The following is a 15,262-nucleotide window of genomic DNA, read 5'->3' on the forward strand; positions in this document are numbered from 1 at the left end:
ACAAAGAATACCAGGTGCCAAGTATCCCCTGGATTTCAGAGGGGTACCTAACTACCTGGGGTATCTTTAGAAATCCCAGTCTTGCCACTAAAAAACAAATCACGTATCACAGACTAGTTTGGGTTGGAAGGGACCTCAAAGCCCATCCAGCTCAGCAGGCACACCCTCCACTAGCCCAGGTTGCCCAAAGCCCCATCCAATCTGGCCTTGAACACTGCCAGGGAGGGGGCAGCCACAATTTCTCTGGGCAGCCTGTGCTAGTGCCTCACCACCCTCACAGGCAAGAATTCTTTCTAATGTCTAATCTAAATCTGCCCTTTTCTAGTTCAAATAGTTACTCTGTTCTATCACTACAGCTCCCATTACATATTGAAAGGTAACAATAAGGTCTCCCTGGAGCCTTCTCCAGGCTAATCAACCTCCACTGTCTCAGTCTGTCTTCATAGGCATTTCATCCCTATTAAAAGGGGGCAACGCACTCCAAAGGTCCCACAACAGCATCTCCACAGCCTTCCGGAACACCAGCGCCCGGGGATGCTTCACGCACAAAGCGGAATGCCCCGGACTGTCTCCCTGAGCCACTCAATACGACTCTGGGGCTACTGATGCTGCGCAGGATGGATGCTCTGCCCGCCCCGCCCTCCCCCGCCAGCCGCCACCTCACTCCCCAGCCGTCAAAATCGCCTTCTATTTTACTTCTGGTTATTCCTCCAGTTGGAGGAAGAAGGGGGATGAAGGCGGAGCCGCAGAAGGGGCACCCAGTGCCAGAGCTCCTTCCGCGGCCCCGCAACCCCCCCTCCGCATCCTCGGTAGCCCCATCCCTGTCCCGCCCTTTGCCCGGAGCCGCCCCGACGCGGCCGCCAGTGGCTGCGGGCGCTGGGGGGGAGTTGTCCCATAGCCCGCCCCTTCGGAAGCACCGCCCGGCCCCTCTCCGGCGGAGGGGGGGGACAGAAGGTAGAAAGGGCGGGCGGCGAGGAAGGAGGCGGCATTGCGCGGAGCGGCATCGCGCGGAGCGGCATCGCGCACGGGCTGGGCCCTGCCGGGGACCGAGGGTGCCAGCATGGCTCTGGATTTCCTCGCGGGATGCGTCGGCGGTAAGGAGCCAGGCTTAAAAAGAAATAATAAAATTAGTAAAATAAATTTAAAATATAAAAAAGGGGGAGAGAAAATAGGCGAAGAGAAAAATGGATGGGAAGGGGGAAGGGAAATGGGGGAAGGGGGAAAACGGAAAATAAAAGGGGGAAAACAAAATTTTTCGAAACGGGGAACGGGAAAAGGGGAAGGGGAGAAGGGGCGAGCTGGGCGCGGCGCGCGTATTTTGGGAGCGGAGACTCGCTCTGTGCGCGGGGGATAGGGGGGGGATGCGATGAGAGCGGCCGCCCCGCTGCAGGTGGGGCCGAGCCCGGGCAGGGTGGCGGCGGGGGGAGGCGGCGGGCAGCGCGGTGCGGCGCGGAGGGAGGTCTGGGGATTTCCTCTGGTGGCGGGGGGGGGTGCGGGCTGTCCCTCCCCTGGCGATGCCGCAGCGCCGGGGCTTGTCCGCAGGGGCTGGGAACAGCGGCCGGTGGGGCGGGAGCTCTCCTGGGGTTAACAAACGGGCAGCAGCCGGCTCGGGAGCCCCTCTGACCTGAAAATATTTATAGCCGAAAGCTTTAGCGTGAGGGAGAGACGTGTGCTCGTCTTGTTCTGCCCTGCGCATCTGCTTCGGGCCTGCCTCCTTCTATCCTTCTTCTATTTTTAGCAGCTGTTAAATTGTGTTTAGGAGACTTTCTCTCGCGTCTTTTCAGTTATTTGCGCTTGCGGCTCTCCTTGCCAGCCTGGCAAAGGGGCTTGGCTTCGTTTGTTTGTTTTAAGCTTGTTTCTGACTTCACCCCAGTGACCCCCCCCCTTTACAAGGGATCCTGCGCGGTCAGTCGTACCGATGGTGCTTTCATGCCGAACCCAGCACGCATCACTATTTTCGTGACATGGGCATCTTGCTGTGCCGGCTCTGAACTACCTGGGCTACTCCATCCTAGCGAGGGCTGTGTATTTCTGACACATCTTCCCCAGGAAAGGGAGAGTGTCTCTGCGAAGGTGTGCTGAAGTGCTCCTGCTGTCGGCTGTCATGAATGGATCGAACTCCCGGTTCTGGTGACAGCAGTGGGGAGCTAGAGGATCCCTTGCTTCAGCCAGTGCTTGTGTTTTGCAGTGCAAGACACGTGTATTCAGATTAGCCTAACTAATAGGCTTGCATGTAGATTCTAAACAGTGCTTTGATGCTAGAATAAAGGGTTTTGGTAACTCGTGGTCCTTGTGCAGGTGTTAGCATCGCATCTGGAAGGGCTGTGGGCAGAGAGCAGGAATGTTTTTCAGGCTTTAGAGAAGCTTCCAGGTTTCCTGTGTCTGCACCGAGTGGCAGGTCTGTGAAATATTTTGCATCTGAGGAAATGTGTAGCTTCTGCCCACTAGACTTGCCTTGGGCTGAGGCCAGGAATCACTGCTGAACATCCTGTTGTATGACATGACACACGTAGTCCCACACCTCGACCTCCCCTGCCTGGGGCGTAGAAGCATGACGGGAGCATGAGGGTACCTAGTTCTGGCCTGAAGGGCAGAACTGTAGATGTCTTACCTCCTGACTTGATAGGATGCTCTCTAGCTGGCCTACCAGTAACGCTGCATGCTTACACCTCAGGCTGGGGACTGTGCTTGGGCTACTGGAGCTACCCAGGGCTAGGAAGGAAACTGAGTCATAACCACGTCATTTACTTTGTTTCAGGTGCTGCTGGAGTGCTGGTAGGACACCCCTTTGACACTGTTAAGGTGGGTTGATTATGAAATATCTTCCTTTCTAGGTAGAAAACTTTTAAGTTTTTCCAAGGAGTGGGGGAGGAAAAAAAGAAATAAATCCCCAGACACTGTAGGATCATAAATCTGTGCTGGAAAGCTTGGGGCGAGCTGTCTCAACCGCTGCTTAAAGACTGGCAGTCTCCGGCTCTTCAGAAGTGAAACAAATCCTTGTATGTATGATTCAACCCAGTAACATGACAAATGTTGGCCTGAACTACATCAGTGCAGTAACTATGTCATATTTGAAAACAGGATCTTACATTTAACTTAATTTTGTTCTAAGCTTGCTTCTGTGCAACTGTTCTCCACTAACTGCTAAAGTTGCCTCTCCCTGTGTTTGCAACTCAAACCTACTTTGTTACTAGGTTGAAAATTCGTGTTTTGTTTCCCCACAAGCTCTGCTACTTACTCCTCCAGTATTAATTCACTACACTAGCCAAAGGGTGTAAGTGGATAAAATCCCACAGCATGAAGCTTGTCTGGGAGGAAGGGTCCTCTCTTAAAGTATTATTAAGTATTTGTATAACTTTCCAAGGTAAAATTGCTTTTCTGATAGCTGCTTAGCTGTATGTATCATGCATACTAAGGGTAGCAAGTCATGTTCAGAGATTTCAAATCCTGGAATTAATCAGCCAAGGCTCCCAGGGGTTCAAGCCTGTTTTCTCAGAGTGAGATGACAACTTGAGTCACCCTTTGGCAGCCTTATCTGAAGTCTCACACTGAAAGAATAGAAGAAGGGATGCCAATGTATCCCCCGCTAAATTAATACATCGGATCACTTGACTGCAGCAGACAGTATGCCACCTGCTAGAGCTATATTTGGAATACCTCTGCCTTGCTGAATTTAGATATGCAAAGGACTGATAGTGTTACCAAGGTTGTCATCGTGCTCTGTGTTCTGCCACATGGTTGATTCAATACAGAGTTTCCTACCTAGCAGGTATTAGTCCTTGCCAGTCAAATGCAAGCTGCTCAAATAGTAAAACCTCTGTGTGTGTGTTTCTCAGAGTACAGTAAAATTGACAGTTAAGTAATTGGGTTGGATTTTGTATATATTTCCAGCAATGGTATTATCCATTTTATTTTTTCCTGGTGATACAGGGCCAGCTGTCTCTTTCTCTCACCCCTATCCTGTTAGGTTTTACATGCTTAACTTAAGGTGATGGATTGTTTCCCTGAAGCCAGTAACACTGCTCATTTTCTGCACTCAGACTTAAGTTAAGCATGTGGGATTTCTTTTTTTTCATTTTAAAGTAGAACAGCTTCTAGTGCATGAAACTAAATATTTAAACGTCTGCAAAGCGTGGGCTTCTGTGCTCCTTCTAGCAGATGTATTAATGCAAAGTAGATGTGTTGGCTTTAGAAAAAGCATCTTGCTTTATGATAGAGCAAAAGGGATGCTTCTGGATGGCTTTAAATGTTTTATGAAGCCCAGTGTGCCATACTATTTCCATGCCTGTTAGAAGGTGGTATAAGCATTTATCTAACTTTTTTTATTGTGTTATTAGTCATCACTGTATGTGGAAAAACTAATACCAGTCTTAAAAAACCCAAATCAAATCAAATAGCCAACCAAACAAAAAGCCATTGTATAACTTGTTGTGTATGTATATGTGTTAAGAATTTACTCTCTTTATAGTTCTGCAGCGTTTAAAGGGCTATCTGGTAGTCACCTTAGACTGTAAGTTGTTAACGTAACAATGGGAAAGCTGCTTAGATAAGCCAGAATTTTACTTCTGTCTTGGCTTTTAAGCTCTTTTTTTGGCCAGTGTGATCATGTTTCACAAAGCGGGGAGGGGGATGGTGGGACACACAGGGAGAGATTAAGCTGGTGAAGTCACTCTGCAAAACCTGCTACAACTGAGCTGATCTCAGAACTGGCAAACTCCTTATCCCTGGTTTGTTGATGTAATGTATAAAATTGCTTTTTTGCTTTTAACTGCCTTTACTTTCTGAGCTAGGGGCTGTCTTCATTAACAGCAAAAGTGTTACTTTGTTGTAGATGACAGATAAGCCTCATCACGGGAGAGTTACCTAGTAAGTATAGCCCAGGTGAACACTTCTGTTTCTCTCAGTCTTAATTTATTCCCAAATGTATTAGTTCAAATAAAGATCTGAAAGACTTATGAAGCTTTTTTTTTTTCCCCTTTTTAGTTTTAAACTGATGTGTCCCTCTTCTACAGCTATAGCATGGAGGGAGTGGGGTTTAAATGTAATTATTTTTTTTAAATGTAAAGTCTTATTCTGAACCTTCTCTCTGGTATGCATTTCTAGCTCCACACACTTCCACACACAGTGGCTCTAAAACCGAATCTCAGGCACGCTGTTGTTAAGGTGATATCCACCATATACCCTTGGAGGACACTTTCATTGCTCAAACATGTCAAAGTCACTTAGTCTAAACATCTAATAATGTGAGAAATGTCTTGGGGGTGTGGTGGTTTGGGTGCTTTGCTTAGCTTTGAGGACCTTTGAGTCTTTAGTGATCTGAAAATGACGATGTTACTATCAGACCTAAACCCTTAGTAACAGTGGTTTCAAATAAGAAACAAGAGTGTTGGGCAAAAAATAGAACACAATTCATCCTTCCCAAAGTTGTACACACTAAAGAGCTTGTTGAATATGGCATTAATGCTCCTGAAATCAAGTTTCATATGCATTCATTGTCTTACCTGGCAGCTTGGTAACCTGGGTACCCCTATGTGGCCATCACTGGGCTCAGGTAAAAGAGCTGCTTTACATTCTTAGACCTGGAGCATCAGTGCTCTCCAAATATTTTATCCTACAACAAGGCTAAATTAGTCAATATCTCACAAATTATTTAGACAAAAGCAGTGGTAGCTGTATGTCACTAGGAAATTCAACCCATGTACAGAATATGATTAACTCTAAGCTGCTAAAGACGAGCATATAGAAGAGTTGGTCGGAGGGTTCCGAGCAGCAGTTCTCCCAATGCCCACACACGTGGCAGTCCCTGACTTCCCAGGCAGGGTTTCCAACAATAGCAGTAACTTACAAACGGTTTTGTGCAGTGCTGACAGCATGGTAAGATTTATGACTGCTCGTGGGCCTGCTTCTTGAGCGGTTTTAACAATCTGCCTGCCCCCCGAAGCACCACTTTGAGTAACAAAGGATGTATTTTCTTTGAATCCTACTAGGAGCCTGCTTTTAACTCCTAAGAAGTTTTAAAGCCCTGTTCCATCTCATCAGACCTGGGGTGAGCCCTGCCTCCCAGTCTGGCCAGTATACACTAACATGAATACTAAAAAGATGCTGGAAACTAAAGTTTTGATTCACAAAAGATAAAATGACATACTGCAGCAGTATAAAAAATACTGAAGCTGTAAATAATTTTTTGCCTCAAGGAAAGCTAACTTGAATATAAAGTCTTGATAAACTACCCACCACCACCCCCCTTTTCTAGACCCACATCATCTTGTGTGTATTTCATTGTGGTGGTGGTTTTTTTATTACTTTAGGCAAATGAGGATAAAAATATTTTACAGCCAGGATCTCTCACCAGACTTGATAATCTTTTTTCTGTTGTTTGTAATAAGTCTTTAAGGGTTTTTTTGCCTTGGAGTAGCAGCAGCAGCAGCATTAGATGATTTTTCCTCCTTTTCTGAGGAACGTTGCAGCCCTTCATGCTGGAGACCAGAGACAGATTTGTAACTTCCCCAATCCCTGAAACCAGTTTATTGAGTTTATTGCAGCTCAGGGTTTTGCACAAACTAGGGAGCTCTGAGGCTTTTTTGTTTTGTTTGAAATGTGCTGAGCATGAATTAGCAGGCAGAACTGAATTGGACTTTCCCAATAAATGTTAAAAAAACACCCCAAACATCTGGGCTATTGGCTTGTCTCCTAATACCACCAGTTACAGCAACTTCTACCTCTCCAGCAGAAGATACCAATTCAGTTTTGGAAAAGTTTACTAAAACTAAAGGTTTGAAACAGCCACACCCTCACAAAGTGTTTGTATTTTAGCAAGTGAAAAAAACAACCAATAAATCACCCCCTCCTCCCAAAACAAAACATACAACTAAACTAAACAAGCAGCTTTTTGTTCTTTCCTTATGTGAAGTGAGACACATCTTAAGAGTCTTCCCAGCTACCCTCTGAAAAACAACAGATCTCAGTGAAGGGTCCCGAGTCTGGTAGCCAGAAACACTCTGGATGTTGTTGTTGAAAGTTTCCATCCTTTTAAAATTACCTTTATTTCATGCTTGACTTGTAAATAAGGTTTTATAAAATTCCGTTGGGTTTGTACGGCAAGTCTTTAGTGTGAACAGAAGTATTCTTGGCAGCTAAAGAAAGTTCTTGTCGTAGCCAGTACTGGAAAACTGAAACTGAAATTCCAGATAAATGTTCCCTGTTGTACTTCCACATATTGTTTTCCTAATATTCACAAGAACTTAATAATCCTACTCCCTTCATGTTTTTCACCCCCAAAATAAACTCAAAACACAGAATATTTTAAATTAATTTTGCCACACGTGGCATTCCAGTGTCCAGCCTGTGCTCTTGCATATACATTGCTGTAGCAAATCTCCATATATGTACAAGACACTTGTTCACCAAGCTGCTCTTGACGTGCAAATCAGTATCTCGTACGACTTCTTATAGGTTCGTCTACAAGTTCAAAATGTAGAGAAACCTCTCTACCGTGGGACCTTCCATTGCTTTCAGTCCATCATAAAGCAAGAATCTGTAAGTACAAAACTAATGCTTTGCCTAGTTAGTATCTTCATATGTTTTGTATCAGAAGGGTAGGAAGGCTGTTAAAAAACACCCTACAAATTTTGAAGATCAGGAGAAAAGCATAGTCTGATCGCAGCTGACTGAACCTAGGGCAGACAGTGTAATCAGAAGTTTGCCAGAATCTTTGTGAAGATCATCACTAATTTGGAAGTTGATATTTTGATGTTAACTTTTAAAATAAGATAATGAGTTGTTCAAATGGCTAATTTTCTGAGAATTCAAGCAATCTGAGCAGTGAGTGAAGAAATCAGTGAGGTTTTATTTCTGCTGAAGCTTTAGGACTAGAACTAAAAGGGTGATGTTAGTTCTTTAAATACTTTAAAAACAAAGCATAAAATTTGCCAGAAAACTTTTCTCTGGGTAGACTAAGATTGTTTTCAGCAAGTGTTCGACTCTGTATTTCTACTGCTAAAAACATTCAGCGTTTGTGTCCTCGTCAGTGATGAAATTCCTGTTACAGAGCAAGATGGTGCTGATCTTCTGGCCACTGTTAGAAAGTTAGGCACAAAGGAGAGCTGGAAAGGCCATGTTCTGTGCAGTTTCAGGTTATCACCACCGCTGTTAAATAAGGTTTTTCCTTCCTTCTTCCATTAGGCTTTTGGACTCTATAAAGGTATTGGGTCACCAATGATGGGACTTACCTTCATTAACGCACTTGTGTTCGGTGTGCAAGGAAACACACTTCGTGCTCTTGGAAAAGACACTCCTCTAAACCAGTTCCTTGCAGGCTCAGCAGCGGGGGCGATCCAGTGCATCATCTGCTGCCCCATGGAGTTGGCAAAGACAAGAATGCAGCTTCAAGGAACAGGTGAATACAAACTAAAAATGAAGAACTACAAAAATTCCCTGGATTGTTTGATCAAAATCTATCGCAAGGAAGGGCTGAGGGGCATCAACAGGGGGATGGTCTCTACGTTCATAAGGGAGACTCCAAGCTTTGGCTTTTACTTCCTGACCTATGACTGCATGACCAGGTATTTAGGCTGTGAAGCTGAAGACAGTTATGTGATTCCCAAACTGCTGTTTTCCGGAGGGATGTCAGGAATCGTGTCCTGGCTCTCAACCTATCCCGTGGATGTGATCAAATCCCGGCTCCAGGCAGATGGAGTCGGAGGCATTACACAATACAATGGCATTATAGACTGTGTCAGAAAGAGTTACCATGAAGAAGGCTGGAGGGTGTTCACAAGAGGTCTTACTTCCACACTTCTCCGCGCCTTTCCTGTTAACGCGGCTACCTTCGCTACTGTCACTGTGTTCCTCATGTATATGAGGTCAGAAGACAACCTTCGTGAGTGTGAACCAGGTCCAGTAATCCAGCAGCCTTCCAGTCTGTGAACCTTATCTTTTTCTTCTGATCCAATACTCAGCTGGTTGGCTTTTTTTTTTTAAAAAAAAAAAGTAGACATTTGAGCCACCCAAGTGGTGTAAATGTATGCTATCTGTATAAACAATTCCTAAACCTGTCAAATTAGGATTTCATCTCATTATTGTATAAACAGCATATTGCCTTATTAAGTAAGGACTCTGTATCTAGTAGTATCCAAGTAAGATGGGGACTATCCTTTAGAAAAAAGTACTGTGCCATTACTGTTGTGGCTCCAGAAGAGCATCTGGAGGATGTTGTAGTACCAGAAATCAGGTTTTCTTCCACTCGTGTTCTGAATGACTGAGTTGAGTGCAGGAAAATTTTTGGAAAAGAAATGTTCATTTTTGTATGTAACAGGAGTAAGTCCTCTAAGGTGAAGTAGGGGGAGGAAATTAAGTGTCGAAGGTATTTTGCAGGTAGCCCTGAACTGTTTAAGGTAAGGACTAGTATTCAGCTAGCTCCATTTTATTTTTCCTCTGCTTTTATACATCAGTGGTTGGAGTAGCAACCTTGTTCATACGGGTTTTTTAAAAAAAAAATTATATTTTAAAAAATTTGCCCCTAAGCTACTCCCTTACCTTTCAGCTTTGAGTAAATATCTTAAGTGTTAAGCTAGCATCTGCACTCATACACACTCGTTCCTTTAAATCTCAAGCTTGTAAGGATTTAGGGACTTCAACTCTTTCTCCTTCGATGGGTGCATAGGTTGATTTGACCCGATTCAGCCCTAAGTAGACTTTGTTCTCTGAAGTTAATGCAACTTTGCACCCTGTCTCCCACCGTGCCCCACAGAAGGCAGTGATGTCCAGAAGTCAGAAGTCCTACCTGTGGTATTGCACAAAGCGTTTGTGGGTGCAATGTTAGCTTAGCAGCCTGAAGTGCTGTAGAGATACGCACATGTTTAGAACAGGAGGTATCATACCTTGCCAGAAGAGAAGGGTGCAAGCATCTGAAGTGGTTGATGTTCGGTGTGCTTGCATTATGAACTTAAACAACACTGATTTTTATGTATTTGGTTACAGTGCTATTGGACAGAAGATCCAAATGGTTTTGGAGAATTGTTACTTTAAGCCATTGTGATTTTTTTTTTTAATTATTTTTGTAGCAGTCTGTCTGAGGGAATTCCATTAATCAGAGCACTATAAACAGTTACTTAAGATTTGGAATAAGAACTACACATATTTTGCACAAATAGCCAGGAGGAAGGAGTGCATGTATGTGAGAAATGTTCTAAACCCTATCAAACTAGTTCCCTAAGTACAGCTTGTTACACTTTTGGTTGGGACAAGTGCAATATGTGTTTAACTTATATGAATTTTCTAAAGAAACCTTATTTCGTAGCATTTTGCACTGTAACAAAATATGCTGGAGAAACCTGTAAAACTGGTATGTCTTTTTATACCTTGGAGGTATGTTGGATGTTTTAGTGCCTACTTGCACTGAGATTCAAATTGAATGTTAAATCTGTCTACTAAGCTGCACATGCACAACAACTCACAGCAAAGACCATTCACACCTTTGTACAGTAGTCTGTAATTACTGTATATACAACTGAGGGAATAAATTTTTAAAAAAAATTGACTTTGATTCCTTAAAGTTTCTTGTGCTTTACTCAGATTCTTCCTTGTACTAAACCCAGCTTTCAAGAGGGTGGGGTTTCTGGCTTTTGGCTGAAGAAAATTATTCCCATCTGCATGAGAAGGGCAGAGCCTTGCTCTGGCTTAGAGTATTCCACTTCATTGGGTCAAAGGGAAGCAGCCTCAGCTTGCTTCTTCAGACTGACCTTTTCAGTGAGTACCTCACTTGAAGACACTACAACTCCCAAGAGGACAATCCTGCTGTTAGAGCCAAGGAGCTGGCAGTGTGCCTGGACCCTTCCTATTTGGTTTAAGCACTGCAGCTGAGCACCGAGGCTGCACAGGCACAGAAGACAAGTGTAGGGGCCCTGCAGTCACACCAGAATCAAGTGCCAGGCCAGCACTGGTCCTGCCCACATCAGAAGAATTCTTGGCTCCACGATGCTGAAGTTCAGCAAAACCTTTTGAAAGGGGTTGGTTTGGTTTTGACAGCACAACTATCTCACCAAGAGCATCAATATGTCCAATAAAAGCAGGATGATACATGATCTGACCTACGCAAGAGGCCTCTCCTTGCGGATGAGAGGTTACTTCAGGTGCTGCCTCCACTGATTTGTCTTCTTAAAGGGTAGATAACACCTGACCAAAGGAAACCCTCTCAAGCACCGTTTTGCTTGGATGAGCAAGGGGAAAGGCCACCACTTCTCCTCACAGCTGTGGCCAGGGGCACTTCTCAGTGGTCTGTGGGGACAGGACAAGGGGCAATGGCTGCAAGTTGGAGCACAGGAAGTTCCCCACCAACATGTGGAAGAACTTTTACTCAGTGAGGGTGACAGAGCACTGGAATAGGCTGCCCAGAGAGGTGGTGGAGTCTCCATCTCTGGAGATATTCAAGACCTGTCTGGACACCTATCTGTGCAATATGAGCTGGGGAGCTGCTTTGGCAGGGGGGTTGGACCCGATGATCTCTCGAGATCCCTTCCAACCCCTGTGATTCTGTGATTCTCAAATACCTTCCCTCAGCAGGGGCACCAGTGTCCAGTGTGGCACAGAAAGGAGTACTTGGAAAAGCAGTGTCCCTGAAGACAGTAGCATTGTTAAATGCCAAAGGGCGACACAAGGTTTTACCCTCAGTATTTCTAAAACACTATCTGCAGGAATTCATCCACCTGGAACTGAAAAGAAACAGTAGCAGACACAGGAGGTTACTCAGGAAGCCTTAGCACAGGGTAAAAGACAGCTTTCAACCTGGCCCCATCACTTGCTTGAAATCTGTGCCACTCCAAACCATTATACCAAGCTACACAACAGTCTCAGCCTTTGTAACCATGATTCAATTCCTCCCCCATAAATTTTTGCTGTGTCAGCCAATTTGTCAGAGTGAAACAGAGCTGCATTCTCCCTCCCTGGCTCATCCTTCCCACAGGTGTCATGAGATGCTCCATTCATCACCTGAAGGGGATACAAAAGTAGAACTCCCCAAGAAGGAAAACTCACTTACTATGAGGTGGCTCTTCTGTTTTTATGACCCCACCCTGTTACTGGATGGATTGTACCAGTGTCACAAGCTGCAGCCACAAATCTGCTCAAGCAGTGTTAAGAGGAAAAAGGCAGGAAAAAGTTTTAAAGAAGGTCTTATAAGTAAACTTTTTGGGATGAAATTTATCATGCCTGAAACCATTAGATGACATCATTCACTTTTATTTTCTTTTTTTAATCCTCTCTTCCCTGCTTTTCTGTGCATATAGTTTTCTTACAATTCACGTGGAAAAGCAGCAAGGCATCCAAGGGCTGAAAGCCTGTACACTGCAGGTGCAGGACAGGTAGCACTTTGGGAAAGTTACCAAGATGCAAGTATAAAAATAGTTGACCTTGTTGAGATGTGTTTGTTCTCTAAAATTAAACATATTTGCTATTATGCTGGAAAACAGTTTTTAACAGCTGTTGTTAGCCAGACTTTTAATCTGTGGATAGTTAAAGAACAACTCAAAGCCCAGAAGCGTGCCTAACACCCTGCGATTAGCAGAAGGTGCAATTAAACCCCTTTTTTGCTAGAAAAACAGCCAGAGAAAGTGAGATTTAGCTGAAGTACATTAATATATATCCAGTCACCAAGGTTTTTTTGAGTATAGATATTCCACTATTTAATAAGGAATCCATCTTACGCCTCAGTCTTTACCTGCTCTACGATTTATCTCAAACACATACTAGTTGTTCACAAACAACCTTCTGAAATGCACCTGTACTGTGGGCCTGCTCCAGAGAACCAGATTACTTGAGATTTTTGATCCCCTGAAGAGCAGCAGTGCAGGACCCCCTGATGCAACCTGTGTCCTGCAGTCTCTGAAACCACCTTATAAACACCACGCTGAAGGACAATCAAATAGTGAAGCCCAAACTGCCTCAGGTGGGCTTAGTCTGCTTCAGAAGCCACTGCAGGAGTGCAACATTGGTCTTTTTGCATGTCTATCAGCTAACCAAATAGCCACTTACAGTTGAAAGCCCATTCATTAACGCTATGCAATTAGATTTCCACATATCTTCTGAAAGATAACTTACATCAATATTGGATGTATGGACCCACTAAAAATACATGAGAATTTATTATTTGTTCCCTTGCCGATGCTTTTTACAAATGCGTGGGACACCCAGAAATGCGCCCAGAGTTGTAGTTCTTACTGACCTGCACCCTTGTGACACTTATGTTCAAAGTCTGCTGAGGCCAACTGAACACCAGAGGACACTTGACCTCATAGGGACACCCTGACACGTGGCTATTCTGTCTGCTGGCCATGCTGTGCAAACTGGTGATCCATTGCCAGCTCCTGGCAAACTACGTTCAAGCATCTGCACAGACTGAAATAAAGCACTGACAGAGACACTACCCAGTGACAGCCTGGTTAGACAGAAATCACACAGCTACACCACCACTTAAAGTAGCGGCTAGAGAACCATCCAGAGGTCATCTGGATGGCATTTCTACAGAACTTCAGGCTTGTTCCAGAACAGTTTCCAAGGTACACAGGAACCTGGTTGGAGCAGCAGCTCACAAGAGGGATCTTAATGTCTACACACAAGTAGCAGCAGTGACTGGTATCCAACCAGCACCTGGTCTTAAAGCCTCTCTGTTAGAAAAAAATGACACAAGACTTAAAAACCTGAAACTGGTTTGGCTGAACAACAGTTGCTGTAAGTGATTGCACATGCACCTACAGCAAAATGCTGGTTTTCTGTGGCCTCAGGGGGAGACAGAACTTGGAAAGACTGCTTAGACTGATGTGCTTTCTCCAAAAGGAAATTCAATATTCTCCAGACTAATTCCAGAGAAATGAAGGGACTGACAAAAAAACCAAACCCCTAAACAAAATTGCCTCAATAATATAGGGTGATTTAGAGTACAAATGAACTTGCCTAAGCTTGTTTAATCTGGATACTGTTGAACAGAGTAAGGGACCGCTGACTAACTTACCCTGTAAAATGAAGCCATCCAGTGGCATTCAGCCATTGCTGTAAAGCCGTCTTCACGGTTAAGCTTTTTGCAACTTGAAACTAGGTCATCTCATATGATTGAAACAAATACCAAGTCTCTCCCATTCTTCAGCCCTAAGACTGCCAAATTAGGCTGACAGAAACCTTTTCACTCTTCCCAAAGTGCTACTCCTCAACCACCCATTTACACAGCTATGAATAATTGCACTAGATCCAAGTCCACCTCTTGGTTTTATTCCAGCCTGCAAAATTTACACCCAACCCTCGGCTTTGAAATCCCGTTTCTGAAGGACTTCCGATTTCTCCACAGCTTTGAGCAATACAGGCACATCAGTGGTGTTACCAAGAAGCCAAAGCTTAAGGCTGACAAACATTTACTTCTCTCATTTTCTCAAGCCCTTGTAACAGACTTGAGGTGCTGTACAGATTAAGGATTTATTATTCCAGCATCATCATTACTGAACAACAAGGTCAGCCAAAGCCAGGAACATCTACCAACTGATGGATTAGACTTCCAAAGCCGCTTTGTCCAGCAGCCCCAACGAAAACACAATTTTTCTCCATTTCTTCAAAGCAGTGAGGAGCCACACTATCAACCTTTTATCATCACTGCCACTCCTCTCTATCTAGCACTCTGAAGGGATTAGCTTTCTGCAGACATTTGGAAGCCTCAGTAATTGCACCATTTCTGTAACTATGGATTTTTACTTACTGTGCAATTAGCAGCGGAAAAGGATCTCCTTCTGCCTTCAAAACTGTATTACTGCTGACAAGCCATGGTGTTAGAACATATTCAGTATTTGGCTTAGTGAATGAACTGCTCCTGACCACTGTGGGGAGGGGAGAACAGATGGAAATGTGTCAGACAGCACCACCTCGATTCAACAGCAAACTCCTTCAAAAAGAAGGTAATCAAAATCAAGTGCAAGTTCAGCTGAGGGCCTGGCAGAGAGGAAGCATTTCTCTGCTCTGTTTCATTAAGAATAAATTTGCTCAGCATTTCAAATCTGTACCTGGGGCTCCTCCTACCACCTTTTTCAAGGAAGAAAACAAAACCAACCCCAGAAATAATAGGTATTTAAGTTCAGTTTGTCTTACCCACTGCTACTGGCAGAACACAGAGCTAGAAATGTCAGTTCTACCTTTTACAGAATGGTCAGAGTCCAAAGATACACAGCTACAAAACGTCTCTTTCCATTTCCACAGCAGAATCAGGTAAGGTGGTAAAGAAACACAAGAT

At 44.3% G+C, this 15,262-nt stretch overlaps 1 protein-coding gene across 1 annotated transcript; it reads left to right on the forward strand.

The window, feature by feature from the left end:
• Nucleotides 1–1,060: 1,060 nt before the first annotated feature.
• On the forward strand, nt 1,061–10,533 carry SLC25A29 (solute carrier family 25 member 29; the record flags this gene model as incomplete). The annotated part of the gene is made up of 4 exons (XM_084270643.1): nt 1,061–1,094; nt 2,759–2,802; nt 7,453–7,536; nt 8,182–10,533. The coding sequence occupies 4 exons, from the start codon at nt 1,061–1,063 to the stop codon at nt 8,923–8,925; spliced, it is 906 nt and encodes a 301-aa protein (XP_084126769.1). The 3' UTR covers nt 8,926–10,533.
• Nucleotides 10,534–15,262: the final 4,729 nt, after the last annotated feature.

Source organism: Gallinula chloropus (assembly GCF_964237585.1).
Source record: "Gallinula chloropus genome assembly, chromosome: 14".
NCBI classification, from domain to species: Eukaryota; Metazoa; Chordata; class Aves; order Gruiformes; family Rallidae; genus Gallinula; species Gallinula chloropus.